We start from the raw sequence: 22,261 nt of genomic DNA on the forward strand, positions 1-22,261 counted from the left end.
GGAAGGAGAAAGGCTGCAGTTGGGCTTGTTTTCGGCGAGTACAGTGGATACCGTTGCGGGCCTAACTTCACAAAACGAACCATCTTGTATACGCTGTTGTTGGCCGATTTCTATAGTTCTTGTCTATGGTCGAGAGCGAGAGCGAGAAAGAGAGAGATAGATCATTGTTGGTATAAGTGTGACCTGCCTTCGTTTTTTAGAAGTGATAATTATTGGACATCACCTTAGAGGGGTGTGTGCTGTGACCAATCATTTCTCGTTCCGACAAACTTTTGCCATGATAACGGCGAACGCTGCAGTATTTTTTATCAAACCTGGCCAACCTCCCAAGTGGATATGCTTGGCTTACATACGTGCGCTGATGACGCTGGGCAGTCACCGCGTGGCACGCACACACGAGCTCTCGGAGTTTTCTTGGTTTTCCTGGTTGTTATTATCTTGGAAATTATTAGTGTGAGTTCTCTCAGGAGAAGGTAATTATTTCAGGCAATCTGCTGAATGAAAGTTGGCAAAGACGTATTAAGACGTGAACTATGCGCCGCCGAGAGAATTGCCAGCATGACAATTCCAGCCAGAAAAGCACGAACTGGAAATTCTCAAGCTCGTTTGCCATCCAGACAAAACCAAGAAAAAAACTGCGACACTCTAAACGAAACCACAGGAGAAATTAACGAAGGATTCTCGCCCTTGGTCCGTGCCCGTGCGTGCAATAGTCCTTTACTTAGTCGAGTAATCTTCGAAACGCCATGTTGTTAGATCAAAAGTTAAACCAGGGGAAACAAGATAGCCATTATTTCTTGCGATAAAACGCTCTTTATTCAGGTTTTCGCACCGGAAAGCGCGTTGGTGTCCCTAACGCGCAGCAAATAAACGTCTTCTAAAATTTTGCGCAGGCTGAAATTTCTCATGGCCACAAAACACCAAACTAGTCCGTGGTGAAGACAAATTAGCAGCTATTGGGTAGGTTTCGACAATTGCGAACAAACCACCGATCGCCTCTAGGGCACCGTTCATTTCGTACTGTCAAGGCTATCGTTTATTGCAAAGACATTTGCTCTATAAAGGCCTGCCTCCAAGGGCTTCATCGCGCACAATGGAGGCTGAAAGGGAAGGTTGAAATATTCTTCCGTTCCCAATAAACGAATCTGAGTGTAATTACAACTCTAAGCCTGTCTCTCTGCTATTACTGTTTTAAAAACCGATTAGTTACGCAATTGGGACTTGAGGCTCATCGGGAACATGTTGTTAAATATGGGAATCACCTCCAGCTGAACACTGCATGTGGCCCGGAAGTGCTAACCTTTACCTACAGGACTATTCCGCCGTATCCACACGCCTAGCCGTGATACAGGTTTAGCCGCACTGAAGGAGCCTCCCGTCTTTCGTATGCCAGCGTTACGCGGTAACACATGCTCAGCCATTAAGCGTCTCTCCGACGTAGTGAAGTTAACCCAAAACAACAATCAACCGTGAGTCTGTTATGCCAGAAGAGGCGCCTTACCGAGTCCTGTCTTTTCACTTTAAGGGCCTACAGCGAAGGAGGAAATTTATACAGCGCTCGCAGTTAGCTTCACCACGGAAATAAAAATCCGCGCATCCGTCGCATGGGTGGAAATCCTAGGTATAGTAAAGCGTGATGGTGGGCTAATTGGCATACCACGCTTTTGAAGGTGAGTTGCGCTTGTTACGATCGCAGAGACGGACACAATAAAAAAACGTAAAGTCGCACTAGAAGACGGCGCCAGGAGATTGCGCCATCCGTCTCTGCGATCATAACAGGCGCGAAATACCTTCAAAGCAGGGGAAGCGACGTAAAGCGAAGGTTTGTGCGCAGCATTGACATGAATTTCCAGTGTCAATTGTAAATGCTCTTTTGCTTTGACGTAGTTTAATTTTCAGAAAAGTGTGCAGCGGAAATTGCGTTGGGGAATGCGAGGCGTAACAAAAAGCCTTGAGCCCTTCAATGCCCCCAGCGAAGGCGCCACCACCTCCAAGCGCAGTAATACACGCGTGAACTAGTGCCTTCGCGGGGTCCCCGCTGCCAGCAGCTTCCGCGACTCCGCCAAATCGGTACAAGGAGGCTGGTCTTGCCTCGTATAACTTCCCAGGACCAACCCCCTGTAGTCGCTTTCCGGCCCCCTTGGGCACAATAATCAGACTACAGCGTTGCCTGGTGTAAGATAAAATCCAGCGGCGCACACGGCTAGATTGCAACAGCAGCACGTACAGCACCACCTCGAAAATTAGGAGGAGAGTCCAAGAAAATTTCCCTTTAACGGCTGCCCCGTTCTGTCGTTCAAAGACAGTAGCGCTGAACATCCGAAAATTTATTTGTCATGGCTCTGCGAATTATTCCACCTCACGACGCCATGCGCAGGTGTTAGCCGAGTGATTTAGGGTTCGCTTAGGTAAGTGAACGTCGTGGTGAGCAAAAGTTATCCGGTGAAAGATAAGTAAAACTGCAGTTTTAATGTTAACGCCTTATTAGCCCAACTCGATCATAATCAGTTCGTGCAGAAACTGCAACACTAGATTCAGCTTGTCTTATTTTCCAGTAACTGACTGGCTTGCGCTAAATTCGTTGCACAATAGACAGGTGCAACACGGCACATGCAACGGCCCGGTTTTATGCCTGGTGAAACATTGTCCGGTCTAACGTCATCAATTCATACCGGCATGTCAAATATAAGTGAGCTTGGCGTTGCTTAGAATGTCTTAACCATTACCTATATTATTACTAACTTTAAGCTTAACCTAAAACGTTCCTGCTGACATCGCACTTTCCGGTGTAATGTCATCAACTAGCCATGTACTAATTGTAGTAATTTCTCATTCTCATTGTACTAATTTCATTTTAAGCTGCCATCATTACTTGACGTCGCCAGACCTCAATATCAATGTTATGTTTAAAGGCCGACACTCACGACACACTTGGTAATTCCAGCCAAATTATACATACCCACAGAGCCTCCCATATACCAGGTGGGGTATTTCAGGTCACTTAAGTTTGAATGTATGCAGGTGGTGATTATCTCTTCCGAGAAAGGTACAAGCCCAGCCCGTCCGGTGTGATGCGAAACGGCAATTAAGCGTGTTGATATACGCGCATCACCTCCACACCGACCTAAAAGATATCATATCACCTTCATTTACAAAAAGAACGCCAAGATTTAGGCTGAGGGAACATTCGACTATAGTTAAAGCTGTATGTAACGAACCTCTATGCAATGAAATCCTGGATTTACGAACTTTTTATTCCCTACTTCCACATTTATTGATACCCTTGTGTTTGCGGAGTTGCGAACGATTAACCTGGATGGAACGAATTCGCTACGCTGATGCTTCAAGGTTTCTTGCCCTTTCCTAAAACATCGGCTGGCGAAATCCACTAATTTAGCAAATTTTGCTCGCACCACTCTCCCTCGTGAGTTTCCACATGTGAGGTCGGTGTCGCTTAGGGGCTTGGCCTGCCAGTCGGCGTGTAGTCGCGTGTTTTCCCTGACATCTGCGGTATGGGTTCGTGGCTGATTTCTGCTGCCTGAATGCGAAAAGGTTTGTCTTTTCAAGACAAGCTCAAAATATTTATTGCCGCCTCCGCCGGCGAGAAAGAAGAAAGTCTCCGCCCGGTACACTGCCCCATCTAGCACCCCTTCAGCAATTTTGACTGCAGAAAATAGCATGAAGTTCGCTAAAAAGGCGCTCTTTCCGCGTAGTAAGTTTATTTTTTTAAACGCGTTAAGGCACCAAAAATCTCAAAACGCAGAACTGATGCTTAAGTTACGTTTGTGAATGCGACGGCTGCGTAGCCGCAGCAGGCACAAACCGCGCAGTTTTCCAGTGTGAAATGTATCCTTGAACAAGGGTGACTTCAGCATCACTGTTGCCTGACATGTTGGTTTCGTTTGTGTTTCATTCCCGCGAGCTTTAACACGAAACCTGAATGTAATGAAAAAATGCGAATTTTCGTCAACTTCGTTATACCAAGGTTTAAGTGTGTGGCAGAATTTTTGGTGTTCCCAAATTCGCCTTGCTCGATCTCTAACTCGGGCGTTTGCTCCAAAAATCACGCTTTTACTGATATGCTAGGAAAGCAGAGCAGCGGAGGTCTTTTAGCAGTTCCATAAGAGAACAGAAAGAGTGCTTTAAGAGAAGCAGCAGGTGGCTCTGCGTGCGCAGCGGAAATGGCGGGATTGGACTCGAAAGGGAACGGAATCTCGCATGCTCGTGGAGGGCGAGTTTTTAACTATGCTCTTGGGGCATGCACAAAGCAATCAATAAATAATCAATACGCAAACTAGGATAAGTGACCACAAAAATGTGCCGGCACTGTTATTGTGTATGTGTACTTATCGAAAGCGCAGAAATTTGTTACACACAAGTCTGATACAACGTGCCACAGGGGGTACTTGACAACGCTTTCTAAGTGGTAATGTATGCTGCTTTCGTACGACATTCACGGACGGGCGCAGTGAAAGCGCCTTCCCTTTTTTTACTTTTGCAGATGCGTCTCTCTATTGAAAACTTCACCTATATTCTTCCTCTAATCCGGACAGGTTTAACCTTAAGTTTCACTTTCCCTTGTGGCTTATTTTTAGGTAAATATACAGTATGCCTTTTGCGAAATGTTACACGTTGCTTCTTACAAATTTACTCGTCTAGTGATCTGATTAGTAAAGTTTTAATAGTGATAGCCGTGCACAAGTGATTGTCCCAGGCTCGAAGCCCGAAAAATAAGGAGGTTTACTTCAACAAAAGAGACTGAGGAAAATTCTCTGCAGGTTTTTCTAACGATGCCGCTCGACAGGGGGGTAAAGCGAGCTCCGAGACCGTACGAATCGTGGGCGCTGACATGATACAATTCCCATGGTTGCCAGATCAATTGTATTCAGTTTTTTTAAAAGTTGTTCGTTAATTATTTAACTAAAACAAAGAACTGAAGCGAAACAGTTGCAAATAATTGCCTCAGTAATTAAAACTAGCTCTACAAAAAACTTTTAGTGTAATTAAGCTCTAATTTGCGAACAAAAAGTAAGTGCGTAGCTCAGTTTTGGTTTCGATTTCTTTAAGTGTGCTAGGAAGTGGCGAGGCCGTTGCGCCAGACTTGCGCAGTGTGTGTGTGTGTGTGCAGTATCCAGCTCAGATCTGCGTGCGTGCAAAACGCGTACAACTGATACAACTCGGATGCACGCGCTGATCAAGTGCCTCCCCGGGCGCTTGCGAGGCTGTCATTCGTTTCTTCACGTTAAGCACCCTGTCTATTGCCCCTGAACTGACGCCGGAACAGCGATTCCGATCTGACCTTGACTACCGCAAGTTCACTACAGGCTACGGAGTGGCAGCCAGCGATTGTTTCCGTTGGAAGAGAAAGAAAAGGAACTTTTATAATTGTTCGGTTCCAGTTGTTTTATTCATGGAACTTCTTACAGCTCTCCGTGCTTCGAACTTTCGCGCAAACGTTCGTGAAGGTAGAACGAAAAAATAGGTAACGAAATGCGGTTTCTTTTTTAATCAATCACAATAAGTCAACAAGTCAATGTTCTCTCCTCGCGCGATCTGTGCGGCAAATTACTGCCATTCAATACTGCCCATTCAGTCCCGCAAGCTTTCCCTTTGAAGTGGTGGAAAGCAGCTAGAACTTGACGAATACAGACGGAAAGGAAAACGGGACACGCCGCTGACTGTATTTCGCATACTCCCTTGGCATGCATTCTGCCACTCCGTTGGCCTGCGATCGACGACGCTCTTTCGTTCCTGTGCTTCAAAGGGCCGCGACTCACCTAGCGTTGGCCCATGCGATAACGTTTTTCTTTTTTTGTGTGTGTCAACAAAGGTTTTACATTCAGCTACAAAGCCACAGTTCTTCACTTCACTTCATTTGAAAAGCATTGAGCGACTCGCAAAATGTCACAGAATGGCAAACAAAGCAGCACAGCGAAAAAATGTACGGAGATCATGACGGAGATTCATTTTTTTCTGTGCGCCCCCGTACCAGTACGGATCAGCTGATTCCTTGACGTCCCCGCGCATGCGATCAGTCGCATTCGAGCTTACGCGCAAGTGTTGTGTGAGCGTTGCCACACCTTGCTCAAATAGTCTCAGTACATACAAGTCACACGCTAAACCGAAAACACGTCGGTTACCTACCCAGAGGAGATAAACTACGCAATGCTGTCGATGCCGCCTACACAAAATCCGCCTGGCCAGCGGTACGCCATGTTACAATTAATCCCGACATGCTTCGCTAGCCGGACGCAGAAACGCCACAGTAGCCCGTTGCCAGATTACAACCCATCGCTTTCGCCGTTTTTAGTAAGCAAAAACTCAGCTGGCAACCTTCAAATCGTTGTATCATGTCTGCCACTGTGTGTCGTACGGTTCCAATGCATTGGCTCAGCGGCGCGCTTTCCCTCTAGAGACAGTATATTATCTCTATGCCGCTCGACTCAAGGCAGGAGTCAGTTTTTTCTTAGTCCGAACTTACTCCCCATTTTCCGGTGCCGTAAAACATTCATGTAAGTTTCACTTGCGGAGCTGACGCTATAAGCAAGAGCTGTCGTTCTCCATGTTTGAAAATGCATTTCGAGGAACACCGCCTCTGAATTCATTTCGTTCACGTAGGAAACTACCTGCTCTATGGCGTGGACGCATCTAGCTTGAAAGTTTTACGCGTATCAAGAGACTATATGAGTGGGTATTGCAGATACGGTATCAACGCTGCTTGATTGATTGCGCCCGTGTATCGCGTTAGAAGGAAACGGATGTCAACTGCTGTAGATGTAGTGTAGTCACCACACACGTCATCTCCATGCAATATTCTTTCCCCACCCGTGCAATTCTGCACACTACTCGCCACTGTTATGTGGTTTACGGAAAACAGTTTTAAACACTTCACAAAAACCTGTGGTGATAACTCTTTACTGTGTTTTTTTGGCAGTGGCACTCTGTTACGTTCTTTTTCTTTCGTGTCTCACTGCTGCATTGAGAAATGTGGTTCACCCCTTATAAATAAATCAAGTGCCCGTTACATTAGGGTACCCCTCAAGCTCTGTCTTTGAGTTGCCGTGTTTGTAGTTGGGCTGCGAGGTACAGAGTCACCATGAATTCTTCGGCGTATATTTTGATGCTGGTACTGTATTCGGCTTCCTTCATCAGTGCACTGGGTAATTATACATTCCCCATTTCTTTGACTCAGTTCTTCAGTACACCTGAATGTTCAACTGAGTAAAGCAATTTAAGCAATTCTCTATAGCCAAGGGTTGCTTGTAAGGTTTAACTCTGAAAAAAAGGGACAGTACTTTTATTAGCATTTACTTTATAAACTGCGGCAACTCAAACGAGGAAGCTTCGCCAAGAAGCAAAGTACTTTCTTTAGCGTTTCTCTCATGCGTATATTTACGATGAGGGAGGTATTTTTGCTTCTAAAACGTCATGTCTACAGATACAAACCGTTGACAAGATCATTTCTAGAGCAAATATCTCTGCGTTACTCGAAATCTTCCGAAAATGTCACTCTCTTGATATTTGGTGGCATATATGTATTTGTATATATGTATATGCATATATTTATAAGCATATATGTATATTTGTGTATGCATATATGTATAAGCAATTTGTTGTAAATTTATGTAGATGATGTTTTTGTAAACGTTCTTATAGACAGAGGTGTCAATATCTCGGTCATAAGCTGTGATCATCGCCGCCGTTTCAAAAAGGTACCGACGTCTGCCCCGTCCGGCATCGTAAGAGTCCCCGAGGGCCGTACGCACAATGTTTTAGGACGGTGCACCACTCGTGTATGGATTGGCGAGCACAAAATTACTGTCGTCTTCACCCTCATGGACGCATGCCCTTATGACACTATTCGGAGACTACTACTCGGTATGGCATCAAAGTATTAATCCGTAACAAAATACAACTCGGCATGGTTGTACGATCTTGGTGAGAAGATAGGTTTGAGCTCATTTATTTATTTCAGTTTCATGTCCCTTTAGTACTTCCTATGAGTAACCGATGACAAAGCGCTAATTGTAACTACTCCAACCCACATAGCTCCTTTAAAGTTGATATGTTGCCATCGCAGTAATGGTAATATAATATTCTGTCAGAAAGGGGTATTGTGTCGGGGGAAAATGAACATGAAAATGCAGATGTTTGACAAGGTATGCGTGGGTGTGTTTTAGGTGCGCTGACATTCCGTGTAGTGGTGTATATATTTCGGGCCTTGATTGCGAACCAAGGCACAAATTAATTCGTGCCTTGAGAGACGCACCAATGTGGGCCCCAATTCATAGTACGCAATTTGTTTTGAAAGTACGCATGAAAATTTCTTTATTTGTACAGGGCATTTGCAGAGTTGAAAGGAACCAGCCTACATTGGTTGCCATAGATATGTGGCCGTGTCCAGCGGTGTGCCTTTAAAGGTGTCTCGAGAGTTGCGGAATAAAACAGTGAACCATTACGTTATTTCTGGTCGTAAAAAGCGGTTTCATCAGGTAATTCTGTGTAAAATTTACAATTTATTTCCAGTAAATTTGCAGTACAATTTTGTCTTACTTGAGGATTTCTGAAAAAACTTGGTTCCGCATGTTGCGGATACCCGATACCACAGGCCTTAAAACACCAGACAAAATCGTTCAAGTAATTTGTTTTTCCATGTTTAGGTTTGCAAGCATAAAGTTCCATCTTGCGAATTGATAATTCAGCCGGCTTTCAATGTGCCATAATGTGCTTTAAGATTCCATTACGAATCCGTATTTGTGGTTAAACCTACCAGGCAGAACGCAATCTTGGATTTGATGTTATGTAACGACACGAATATTATATCTAAAGTATCTCTTATTCCTGACATAAGCGACCACAAAGCAGTTGTAGCAGAATTGTCCTTACTTAGTGCTTCGAATCAAATGCAACATCCTCGCCAAGTTTTCATATTTCATAAAGGAAACTATGAGGCTATCTCTGCAGAATTAGAATCATACCTCGAAATTTTTATTCGGCTGTATGAATCCCTAGGGTTGGAAGAACTTTGGTGTATCTTTCGCGATAAAGTAAAACATTTAACAGAAACGTTTATACTATCGAAGTACCTAACGGCAAAAAAACAACAAAAACCTTGGTTCAGCGCGGAAATTCGCAAGATAATAAGGAAAGCCCGGCGAGCCTATAGGCGTTTCTGCAGAAATAGTAGCGAATTTAATGAACAGGCTTTGAAAGACTCTAATAATAAAGTTAAGATTGCAATAAAAAAATGCGAAAAAAGAATTTTTTGGCCGGTTGAACATTGGCCTTAAAGGAGCTATGAAGAGAAAATGCAAGCTGGTGTTATTCGATAGATTTCGTGTTTTATAGTGCCCCCAGCGCTTGTCCGGATACAAACGGTGCTTTATTCACTGAGAAATTAAACAATTTAGGTTAAAATTTTGATTTTCCCGCTCAATCGTGCGTTTTCGTGGTCCCAAATGACATCACAGGAACCGACCGCTCTGCAGCCTAGAATACCTTCATTCACGCATCCGCCGTACACATACAGTTTCTCACTAGCTTACCTAGAGTGGAATCTGGCGCTAGCGTCAACGTGATTCGGCGGAAGCGCTCTACGCCTCCATGAGTGCCGCCATAGTGTGTAGTTCGGCCGGAAGTTTGGCATGGCATGGCCGGCAATGACTTCGTGGATACGCAAATTGAGTTTTTGTTTAAAAAATTGCTGCCAAAAGTGCCGCTGTCAACAAATTTTGTTTTGTGTAAGGCACTGTGTTCGAGGTCTTATGCTGCAAAACAAGTTCGAGGGTTACAAAGAAAAGAAAAAAATAGAAGCCCTGCCTTTGGCTCACGCTGCCAGATACAGCGGGCCGTCTCGGATATATTTTTAAGTTTTTACAGTCTTCAAACTGGGTGAGGTTTTCTTTGATTTTTTGTAATATTTAGCTGAAAAAAATTATTTATATTGTCTAAAGCTGTGTTCTTGCTCCCTCTCATTAGTCTCATTATCGTATGCTACGCGCCTTGGCAGGCGATGCAGCCGATGCAGCATTACAGATGCGAGAATGATATAATCCCGTTGTATTTATTTGTTTTGTCTAAGCAGGTATAAATTAACGTAGAAGCGAAGCCTGTTACCGCAAGTAAGTCTTCAAGTACGCGTGCAAAGCATTATGAAATTGCATGAATGCTTCAAATGGCAAATAAATACTGGCTTGTCGAGTTGCTATGTATGTTGCCCCATTGCGCCTGCCAAGGCAGTGTATGCTTCAAGGAGTAAGTAAACGCAGCGGCGGCGACGAGCGATGTGAAAATCGTAACTGAATGTGTGCAGAAAACGGATAGTGTGGGCTAGCGTAGCTTCTTTTGTGGCTGTAGTGTGGGCGGCGGCGGCAAGCGGTATGGTGCGGTATATAACAGGCCGCTGGGACCCTCGCTCGCTTTTTGCTGGCCAGGAGCAGCCCACAAGCGAGCGGCAGCGGTGACACAGTGAACTGTAGCGACGAGCGACGACGACAGCGGACATTGGCGGCAGTGAATTATTTTTTTTTTCGCTTCTCGCTGTTACCCAGTGCACTCTGCTGTTGTACCTTTTGCGTTACGTTTTCGGCGTCGCTTGTCGCCGTCACTGCATGTGGTCACCCCTTCATCTTAAGAAACTCGCCGCTAACGCGAGCACATGCGTTAAGTGCTAATCACGCTGTTATTTAGACATATCTGTGATAGCCATTGAATGCCAGAAAGTGGCATCCCGAAAACGGAAAAGCATACCGAAAACAGAACTAACAAGCACTTCCGAGCCGAGAAGCCTAATCCATAGCCCTTTGTACTAGCCACTCGCTGCCAATCCGATTCGCACACTACCCACAATTCCCATGTCGGCGTGCGATCGCAGCGACACTTTCCGCTCTAGGTAATATTGAGAAACTCTATGGCCGTACAGGGTAGAGACACGTATACGCTGGCGCCGCCATTTTCAGTTGCTCGCTTGCCGCAGAAGCAAGTCATTGTGTCAAAACCGCGCTAAAATTATCGCCGCAACGCGGTTTACTGAAGAAGTTTGAATCATATTGTCTGTTTCGCGTTGCTAGGTCTCGTGGGAAACGAAAAGAATAACGCGTTGAGCCCGTTGGCCCAATTGCGGCGGCACGGGGCCGTTCAAAGGTTGTCTCCACCCTGTACAGCGGTGTTGGTTTGTTCCCGCGTTTCTTTACGTTCCGTAACCTAGATGGCGCCACCATACCGTGGCAAGCGTCTGGTTTGTTTTTGCCAGCATTTAAACCTGGCTTGTTCTTGTTCTGGGAGAAAATATTCGTTCCCTGAAACAGTGCTCGCTCGACAAATGGGGTCACGTAAGACACCGTTGCTTGCGTCAATCGGCCAGTGTCGTCTGAGACAACCCCAAGCCCCGTAGTGCTGTGCAGCTAAACCAAGCATACTGTGCACAGTACGAACAGCAGAACGCATTAGTACTTCTATGTTTACATGTGCTTTCGTAACTTCCACTGTTTGTCCCATCCTTCTTATTGCTTTGTAAAGAATGTGCCCTAAATTTAAGCGCAAATCGCTCGTTCGTCTAGTTTGTAAGCTCTACCTAATTTGCGTCTGCTTCTGCCAGCCTCCGCCAATCGCAGAGCTTAGCTCACGTGACATCATAGGTTCTGTTGCGGGAAATGAGCTGGTGGGTCGCATGACCATTCCCGTTTTTCCTAATTATGTAGCTTATTTGAGCGAAGTTTACGTTAAAAGTGGTGTCAGTATGATTCTAACGAGACAATCTTTTGAATGAACCAAACTTGTGTTTTCTCTTCATGGCTCCTTTAAGCAAAACCCGAAACAGTTTTGGAAATACGTAAAGAAAACCAGGAAAGATGACATTTCTATACAGTCATTATCAGTGGATGGAATCACTGTGCAAGGTAATGCTGAAATGGCGGAAGCATTCAATGCATTTTTCCAGTCTGTTTTTTCAAAGAAAACGTCAACTGCTCCTTTACCGTCATGCGTTAGTGATGTAACCCACTCTATGGATGATATCATTATAGATGTTTATGGTATAGATCGCCTCTTACGCGAACTGGACACTTCTAAGGCATGTGGTCCAGATGGGCTATCGCCATTTGTACTGAAGGAGTGCCATGACGTTATTGCAAGGTACTTAGCTATTATTTACAAAATGTCACTGGAGTCAGGCGTTGTTCCCAAAGACTGGAAATTTGCAAATGTAACGCCTTTTTTTAAGTCGGGGGACAGAAAAAATGTTAAAAATTATAGACCGATTTCTTGGACTTCAATTTTCTGTAAAATGTTAGAACATTTTATATATAGTGCAATATTTCAGTATCTCAACTCCATCAACTACCTTACACCTTCTCAGCATGGCTTTCGCAGTGGATTTTCCTGCAATACTCAACTAGTAGAATTTCAGCATTACATATCACAGGCCCTCGATAATAATACGCCAGTAGATGCAATCTTTCTAGATTTCAGGAAGGCTTTTGATACCGTTCCTCATAACCTTCTGGACAAGAAACTTGCATCCCTGAATATTAACTATAAAATTCATTCTTGGATACGTAACTACCTGCTCGGCCGCGAGCAATGCGCGGTTTTAAATAGTCACAAATCTAGCTCTATTGCGGTGAGTTCTGGCGTACCACAAGGTAGCGTACTAGGACCATTATTGTTCTTAATTTATATAAATGGTATAACAGAAAACATTAAGTCCGAAATTAAATTATTTGCTGACGACTGTGTTATCTATAGGCAGATAAATTCACTAAGCGACTCATACGCGCTACAAAAAGACCTAGAAACAGTAGCTCGGTAGTGTGACGGATGGGTCATGAACCTAAATATCGAGAAATGTAAACACCTCCGGTTTACACGAAAATCAGCTATAACCCAAGAAAGTTATAAAATAAAAGATACAATAATCACTAGCGTCACAGAGTATAAATACTTAGGTGTATACTTAACTCAGTCACTCAAGTGGAATAAACATGTAGAGTACATAATTACAAAGGCCAGTAGAATGTTATATTTATCCGTAGAAACTTTAAGGATGCATCCACAGAAGTGAAAGAAACACTGTATTTTATGCATGTCCGATCTATACTTGATTATGCGTGTGTTGTGTGGGACCCACACCAAGAGTACCTTATAGAAAGATTAGAAAAGCTGCAAAACCAGGCAGCGCGTTTTGTTTCCAACAAGTACGACCCTTTTGCTAGCATCTCGGCGATTAAAGCTACCCTGAACTGGGAACCACTGCAGTTCAGACGTAAAAAGGTAAGGTTAAACTTTTTCCACTGCATTTACTACAATCGTACAGGTATCGACAAAAAACGGTATCTCCTCGAGCCAAACTACATATCACTTCGTCATGATAATCTAAAAAAAGTGCGAGAGTATTCCCACAGTACAAATATTCTTGCCAATTCTTTTTTCCCTAGAACAATAAGTGACTGGAATATGTTGTCAGAGGAATTGGTTAGCCTTCAAAATAACGATCTTTTTTTCTCCTGCCTATGATCAGTGTGGTGTTCGTTTTTTTTTTAAATCACTACGAATAAGTGCTTTTGAAAAAGTGTATGGATGTATAAATGTATTTGTATACTCTGTTCTGTACATGTTGCATGTCCCCCCTACAAAAATGCCCTCGTGGCGATGTAGGTATCTTGTAAATAAATAATAAATAAATAAACCTGCAGTAATTCCTCGTTACAACGAAATCGCTTTATTCGAAATCTCGCTTTGTTTGAAATTTCTTCTGGTCCGAACCCAAACGCATGCATTTTAGGCCGCATTACTCGAAGCGCACGAAGAGCTGGACCCGTTTAGAGCGAAGTGGCGAGCGGAGGCGTCGCCCAGTGCCGGCGACCCAGCGGCGACACGGGTGGTCAACATGGCGGGTTAACAAGCTGGTGTATCCCTGGCGATTTACTCAAGGCAGTCATGCTCGATTTGCGCCATCCAACTTTACACGAATGGCCCAAATGCGTGGTCGGGTTGATTGAAATTTTTGCCAAGACATTGGTCATTGGCGTGGGCGCGAAGGTGCGGGAACACAGACACTCGAAACGTCGAATGAGATGTGTCATCGAGATGCGGGGCGCCCAAAAAATCTTGTTTAGCAAACTTCACCGTTGCACACGTTGAGAAAAAAACGCCCAGTAATCACTCAAAGCCCCTAGTGCAAAAACGGTCAGGTTTCATGATTGCGCTGTTTACGTGTAATGAGCCACCGGTTAATTGTTTTTTGAGATCAACCAAACAACCTCAGATTCGAGCTAAACAAGAAAACTTTAATCTCTCTCGAGCAGCGGAATTTGCCGCACTTTGCAGCGTGAACCTATCGTAACATTCCATGACACCCCCCCCCCCCCCCCATATAAAAGTGGTCACTTCCTTCCCCTCCTTAGTCGCTCTGCAGTCTGCGAGGCTTTCGGACGTCGGTCACTGCTTGGTCAAATTGGAGCGGGGATTGCTCGCGCCCAGCAAGAAAATGAAGCATGCATAGCTCATTGACTTTTTTGCACCTGAATTAAGTTTTGCCTCGCACTTGTGGCGCAAGTAAAGCTGAACCACTTATATAAGTGGTCGCTTATATCAAAATAACGGTTATAACGAAATTTTTTGCCGTCCCGCTGACTTCCTCAAAACAAGGAATTACTGTATGTGCTTGGCTCTAGGTACCTCACGGAGGCATAGACATTTTAGTATAACTCAGTTAAACTGAAGTGACAGCAGGAACTTTGATTGTAAGACCTTTTTTGATGATCCAAAAACAGGGGTGAATATGCCTACGTCGTCTGAGACGCCCACAGCAGATCCTTTGAAATCGTCAGAAACTTCACAAAATGGCGATGCATCTGGTGGCCTTCAGAAAACACAAGCTAATGAAAATGTGCAATACGCAGGGGCGGTCAATAATTCCTCTGCTGGTGCTGGGACGACCTCTACAGAAGCTAGTGTAATTGCAGGAGGTGCAGAAAAGACCAACAATGCATCCACTAACGCTCAGAAGACCTCTACAGGAGGTACTAAAGCGGGAGGAGATGAACAGAATACCGATGGTACTAGTGCTCCTGAGACGACCTCCACAGGTGTTAGTGAAAGGGAAGAAAATGGAGAGAACACCAGTGGTTCATCTAATGGATCTGAGACGACCTCTGAAGAAGGTAGCGAAAGTGCAGAAGATGGAGACAATGCCGATGCGTCTAGCACTCCTCAGGACAACATGCAGAAAGCTTCAGAAACTACAGGCAGTACAGATAAGGCATCGCCTGAAAACGGCTCCTGCATTCAAGTTACGCTCCCTGACGTGCTCGGAATCGGCAAGGTATGTGGAATTTGTTGATATATATTAGGCATTCTTTTATTGTTGGGTAATCGTGTGAAGATTTCGAGGATATTCAGCTTAGACATGAGCTTTGCGGCAGGTGTTTTTTTATGAGGTTTATGATATGATTTATGTTTTTTATGTTTATGTATGTTTTCTATGATTTTTATGTTTATATGTTTAAATATATTTTTATGAGGTTTATTTTATGATATTTTTCCGGCCAGATTTCAAGGTATCAGTTCTCCAGCATTTAGTCCGCAACCACAAACGGAAAACGTAGTTCTTGGTCAGGCGCCGCAACAGATACTTGGCGTCTTTGAAATTAAAGGAACTTGGGACAGATAGAACGTAAGCTAAAATATCGTATGACAGGCGCGCCGTTTCGAAATGCGTTTTAGTGTGCCCTTAAGTATTACGTTTTAAATTACACACTCATTTTTTTCAGTGCCTGCAAGCCAATCTGGATTTGTGCCAAAATGAGAATGTAAGTAGACTAGTCCCTTTCCTCAATCTGTTGTGTTTTTCTTACCACGGCTAAGACCTTGGTTAGCGTATTGGTTTAAGACTCGGAAAGGCGCTACCAAACTAGTAACTTCCTACTTTATAATTATAATTATCTGGGCTAGTTGACAGACACTCACATTTGAAAATTTGTCTGCGCGAAGGAGCAAATACAACGGAGACCTGTGTATTTTGCAGCATCAATTGCGAGCATCACGTCCCTCAAATTACCACAAAAGTTCTTTTATATACGACACCTACATAGCATTTGATGTATTGTGACTTAGTTGATATCTGGGATAAATTTTTCCGATTGGCTGACCATTGCGGCAGTAAATTGTACTAAAACTGTGATTGTTAAATTTCATTTGCTGTGCATTTATTCACGTAATTTTTCACCGAAAAGTTGGTGCGTTTCGGGTGTTTAAATATCTGTATTTCGCTATCAATAAGTAAGTTCGTGTGGAAACTCTAAGCATTTCTTTTTTGTTGCTTTGTTTTTTCTCTTCTAGACGCTGATTCCAGGAGTTATGACATTGGTGAATGTAAGGAAGTTTGCTAAGAACAATACTTTTTTTCCCGCTGGGCTTCTTTTTTGCATGGGCGAACGTTCGTCTCACTGTTTCACCTAAATGCAAGTCTGGAGCGGTATAAACTTGCAGGGGTTGAAATGACATGACCTCCCTCTTAACACGTTCTTGCCTTAAGGCAGTAATTCAATACAGCGATCTCCCGTTAAGATGATTTCGGCTAACACTAAGTCTTGCTTATGCCGAACAAGGTGTGAACGTTTGCTTTGTTTTCCATACACCCAATCCAAAATAAATCCGCTTAAGCGGAACAGCCTCACACGTACTCTTGGGTTAAAGGGGCACTGACACAAAAATTTTGCATCTTGTTTTTTTTGTTGCGATAAGTAGCTAGTGACCTACTTATAACCTGTAGAAACCTCATTTGCTTCAGCGTGCGACGGTTGTTTAATTAGAGGCATTTTCAATGCGGCCAGTCGCAGTTTCGGTTTCAGCGAGTGCCGCGAAACGATGGATTTTGTGGATTTTGTGTGAACAAAGCTGACCACGTGACCGTCGGAGGGATATCACAGTTACAGAGCAGAGCCGCCGTAGCACTGTCGAATCCGCATCGACGGCAGTTTCTGCGAATGCCCCCCCGTATTGATCTCGTGAGGCGCCTAATTAAAAAGCGACCGTGGATGTGACGCAGGCGCTGCGAGTGCAAATGCTAACGCTCGCGGCTAACGAACGACGCGCGACGATCGAGACGGTGGGTGGCAAGACGCGCGCTGGGAGCAGCCGGCCGGTCTGCCTACAGGTCCGCCTACAGATGTGTTCGGCTTAGCACTGCGGCGGATATTCGAGTGCCGCTCTCGTAAGCAGTGCAGATGACAATTTTTAATGCAACCCGCCATGGCACCATTAACTCCTTTCTCATGTAAGCCACCATGGTCGGGACTTGGGGACAATTTCGTGCAGCGGTAACAAGCTATCACTCGAGCTACCTGCGCCGGCGTGGGCCACTATCGCGGCCGTGGCCGCCGCCTGCACAACGACCATGCGGCTTGCTCAGTGGGCTTTTCGTGCCTCCGGCGCGTTTCCGCGTCCAATGGTAATAAACAGTAATAGAAACAGAGTGCCTGGAATCGCTGTAGAACTTTGGTCGCGGCCAGCTGCCCGATGAGCTGACGAAATCACGGCGCCTCCGCCGCCAACGATCGGGTCGTTCGTTCTCGAGAGCAGAAGCTCCGCCCTCCGGCCCTCCGAATGGAGCGGCGAGCCGGCAGTGCGGAAGCGGCAAACACAAACTCGTGACGTGTTCGGATGTTGTTTATTTACACTTGCGCGTGGTCCTCTGCTGGCCGCCCGGTTGCGTTTCGCGCACTTCAAAATTGATTTTAAATATGTTCTAGGCTGTATTCACCGCTGATATTTTGCAGATGATGTATATGTGTTCCCACCAATCTATCTCCGAAGTTATCTCGCCTTCAAAATTTTGTGTCAGTGCCCCTTTAAGACGAACAACCCTCGTGGTGACCGCCACTGCTCGCGGTTCTGGGTAGCGAACATGGTCCTCTTGGCGGGGTGCCAGGAGGACCATGTTCATTCCATTGGATACTTTAAAGTTTCCTACCACAAAACCAATCAGCTGTCAGTGATGGTTTGCGCTGGCCTGGCGTCCTCATTCGCTGCAAAAGCAGGTGTGCCGAGGCCCGATATTACGGATAAGTATACTACGGCTCGAGGTTAGCCCCAAGATTTCGCATTTATATCTAGCGTCGTCACCAATACTCGCCGTCTAGTTCGCTAGTCATTCTGCGGAATTTTTTCCCTAACCCAAAAATCCAATTCTTCGCAAAAACACACAGAAGCACTCAGTTAGATGGGCCAATGACGAAGACTGCTTCTGCCGTAAGCTCTCGTACAATTATTTAGTTATATTGAGGCCGAAGCATGAACACACGCATCCACCCATATAATTTCGGACATGACATTTGTAAATGTAATAATTGTCTGACTAAATTTTTGCCTCTAACTAAACAAGCCCATTACGGGTCATCATATTGTATGTTGCGATATTGCAAACAGTGGCTCAACTTTATGTCTGAGCTACTGCAAGCACGCTTCCCAATTGCGCACAACTGTAAATATTTATTAGACTTTGAAACAAAAAAACGGATGCAGGTGCCGCAGAGTGAACGCCAATTCGTGCTTAGCCAAGTATCTTTGGCTCAGACGGTATTTTGTTGCTTATCTGAAATTGTTACTTTCGTGTTTTTCCCACACATCTTTGCACCCTTTCCCCAGATATAACAGCAAAGAAGGAAATTATGTGCTGACAAAGTTACGAGTGGGGTAATGCAGTTTGGATACTTGACACTCAATAGCCTGAGAACATCTGTTGACAGCTAAAATTAATTGTTTTAAAGCAGATAAGATATCTCAATGGGTGGTCTTTTCCTTTGACCCCCTGTTACTCAAGGACTGATGGATAGAGACTGGAGGCTTCATTGTCTATAAAACCTAGTACCAAGGTATTTGGCTGTGTCATTGCAGCAATAAGTGAAGTGGCCATGCACCTTCAACGTATAAAAACGACTTTTGAAAGAATCAGTTTTTCAGCATGACATTTGCTTACTTGCAGTGCACTGTAACTTCCCTCTTCAACAATCTGACTCCCAAGACCTTCTTTGTAACGGTGAAAGACATCCTCGTGGCCCTAATTGGCAAGCTTGTACCTGGAGGTAGGTTTGTAACACTGATTTCATCTTGATTGGGCTTTTCATAGTTAATAAGGTAGGCTCACACATTTCATATTTGAGCACAAATTATAATAAATCTCATCGTTAAACCTTTTTGTGCGGTGGAAATTGAGTGTTATGTACCCGCATCAGAGGAAAGAGTGCGTGAGGGGTGATTTGCCCTCAAACGTTTTCTGGCAAGGAAAAACTGGGTTTAGTTCTCGCGAGAATGTTAGTATTATAGCTTATTTTCGCACTTACATCTTTCCTGAGGCCTACGGGGCGTCGTATGTATGCCCTGGTATCTTTAAAGGTTACAAACGACCATTTAGATATTTCTTTACTCTTCTATGAGCCTGCACCGCCGCTTTCCTTGGATGGTAAACATAGTCTTTGGAAACACCATTTCTGCACTGTTCAATTTCACGAAACGGTTGCGCCGATTCTTGATGTCATAAAATGCCGTTGTAAACATATCTAGGTGTAAGAAAGACTTCTCACTATGGAGTTTACTCTTAAAACCAGTACGTGTGCTTTCGTTATTCTCGATTGGTAAAAACCAGAGAGGAAACAAATGATTGATCCCGGAGTTTAAAACAAGACACGAACATCTGTGAAAATAGCATAAAAAAACAAGCCTCTTCCGGCCCTGCGGTGGTGCTTGGCCAGCGAAACCAGAAATTGTGGTTTATGCGCAAAAACACCTTTACAAAAACAAACGAACATGCTAAAGCCAATCGAAACGTTGTATCAAGTATGCGTGGTTTCCACTAAAGCAGGACATGTCGGCTAAGAGCCTCGACGTCATGCAAATTACCAAGTGTCTGCCCGAGAAGAGCACCCACGAAGGCAAGACAAATGCGACAACTGATCACACACCCTAGAACTGTCTATTCAGAAAGTCTCTCTTGAATTTTGAGTAGTACGTGCCTTCGAAGTTGTACACTTAAAATCATGATTCCCTTTCTGCCGTATTGTACGCTCCGTAGCATGCGTCATCCTGCCTGCCGTCATGCTTGCAGCCGGCCTTTCCTTGCCGCTGTCTTTAGCATTGTTCTTTCTCCCGCACGCCATCCCTCCTCCCATGTCCCTGCGGCTCCCGTCGTTGGCACAGATACGACAAACCATATCCTTCATCACGGACGCCGCCTAACGTTGACAGCTGTGAAAGCCTGATGGGGGATGACGCAGATCCTGGAACAATTTTTGCTTTTACACGCAGGGTGTTTTTGCCCACGGACACGAAAATCCTACGGGACACTGGTCATGCACACCTGATTTATTACTTTCTATGTAAATGCTAAATGAACAATGAGCCTGATATCAACTTTAACTTCTAAATAACCAGAACGTGACCATAGTTCCGCCGGGGCGTAACGAGAGTTCGAAGCTTGGATGGAGTATAGGCCAAAATATTTTTTGTTAGGCAGTTGACCTTGTACGCATGATCCCAGAGTTCGTGCATGCACCCACCCAGCCTGGCTCTAAGTTTCATGAAAGGAAACACATGCCGTTCCGATGTGACAACCACATTGAAAATACAGGTGGTGAGACCCGAGCAGCCTTGTGAGGTCACCTGTGAAATATGTCTCGCAGCTCTTTTCACTGCCGCAAGCGCTTTGGCGGAATAGCGAGCCCGAAAATAAGCCTGTACACCTAACACCCACCTGTCCCTCTACTGTAGTGCGCAGCTGTAACTCTACTTGATACATTTGAGCGTTTATGTATGTTTATGGATGGGCTGACAGACAGACGTCAGTGTGGTCCAAGGAAACCAAAGAAAAGAAAATATTACTCGTTGTACCACTTATAGACCAGACAGGCAGGCAGGCGGAATCGGCAGTGAGCCGGATGTGTTGTAGGGCGACAAACTGACACATCACATGGTCTCGTTGGACAGGCTGCCAAAACGGCGGCCAGTAGTAGTAATTTATTTGCGTATTTATTGATGTGCGCTATATTATACGCTGTAGGTATGTAATTAGACCAGGCAGCACCGACTAGTTTCGTCACAGTAGTGGGCAGCATACATGAAAAAGTTCTTTTCGAGTATGCATTTCTTTCGAAGTCGCAATGCGAGTGTTCTAGTTCTGTCGTGTCAACCCGACAAACCTTGTATTTGCAGTGGTACATGTTGCGGAAAAATATTTAGAAGAAACAAAAAGCGGCGAAAACACAACGATTGCCAACGGCACATGTGAGGGTGAAATTAAGATTGGGATCCCAAACAGCTTGGGCAAGGTAAATTATTGTCTTCTTTACAACTATACTTATGTATTTTCCTTCATTTTGCATGATGTACTTTCGTGAACACTTGTTTTCAAATTCCATTTTCTTCTTTCTATAGTGCATCAGTTCGGGCACTCGGGCTGTAACAAACTTTATTGAAGTGTATTCTGATGTGGTGTATGCCTAGAAATAGCAGGTACAAGAAAAATAACAAGGAAATTGTATCAGCAGTGATTCGCTGTAACGAAAACTACCCAGGATCGGGGACACCTGCGCAACACCTAACAATGCTTTGTTTTTTTACTGCTATTACTTTGAGACGTTTACAGAATGGCCCATTTGTTATCACCACGTAATTTGTGACTTCGAAATTAATAATGAAGCTGCAGCACTCTATATCAGGCTTACTTCAATACCTGTCGCTCAAAATTAAGTACAATGCAAAATATTTGAAAAATTACATAAATAGAGGGCACGCGGTGTGCAAGTCCACATTAAGTAGTACTTGCGTCTTGTCCTCCACCCGCATTATCAACTAAGCGCCACAAAATTACTTTATGCGCCACCATCTCTTGTTCAATTAAACATTCCCTTTATTTATCTCTCTATCGACTGAAGGCCGCGTGTAATGCTGTTCACCAGCATACCATGTTATAATTTCTTTTACGTCTAAGAAATTTTTCCTCTTCCAGTGCTTGGACAAGACCCTTAAGCTATGTGAGAAAGGAAAACCCATTGATGTAAGTGTCGTGACTCCATCTAAAGTTGACGTTCCGGAATATCGGCGTTTCAACGAGCCAACTAGAACCGGTGCCTACCAGAGTTTAATGTTCCGGTTATGTGAACGCGTGTGCTTGCTCATAGTTATCAATGTCACATCATATATGTCTTAAAGCTGGGTTTTTAACGGCTTTGGGACGAAGAAAGTCTGATCGAGAAGCAATTTTTTCGTT

At 44.4% G+C, this 22,261-nt stretch overlaps 1 protein-coding gene across 1 annotated transcript; it reads left to right on the forward strand.

The window, feature by feature from the left end:
• The first annotated feature begins 7,033 nt into the window (after positions 1 to 7,033).
• On the forward strand, positions 7,034 to 22,201 carry LOC144140068 (uncharacterized). The gene is made up of 7 exons (XM_077672268.1): positions 7,034 to 7,160; positions 14,901 to 15,322; positions 15,771 to 15,809; positions 16,339 to 16,371; positions 18,983 to 19,082; positions 21,205 to 21,320; positions 22,001 to 22,201. Exons 1-7 carry the CDS (start codon positions 7,097 to 7,099, stop codon positions 22,199 to 22,201), a joined length of 975 nt encoding a protein of 324 aa, XP_077528394.1. The 5' UTR covers positions 7,034 to 7,096.
• Positions 22,202 to 22,261: the final 60 nt, after the last annotated feature.

This window comes from Haemaphysalis longicornis, unplaced genomic scaffold, assembly GCF_048455015.1.
Source record: "Haemaphysalis longicornis isolate Haplotype H1 unplaced genomic scaffold, Haemaphysalis longicornis Haplotype H1 scaffold_5, whole genome shotgun sequence".
NCBI lineage: Eukaryota > Metazoa > Arthropoda > Arachnida > Ixodida > Ixodidae > Haemaphysalis > Haemaphysalis longicornis.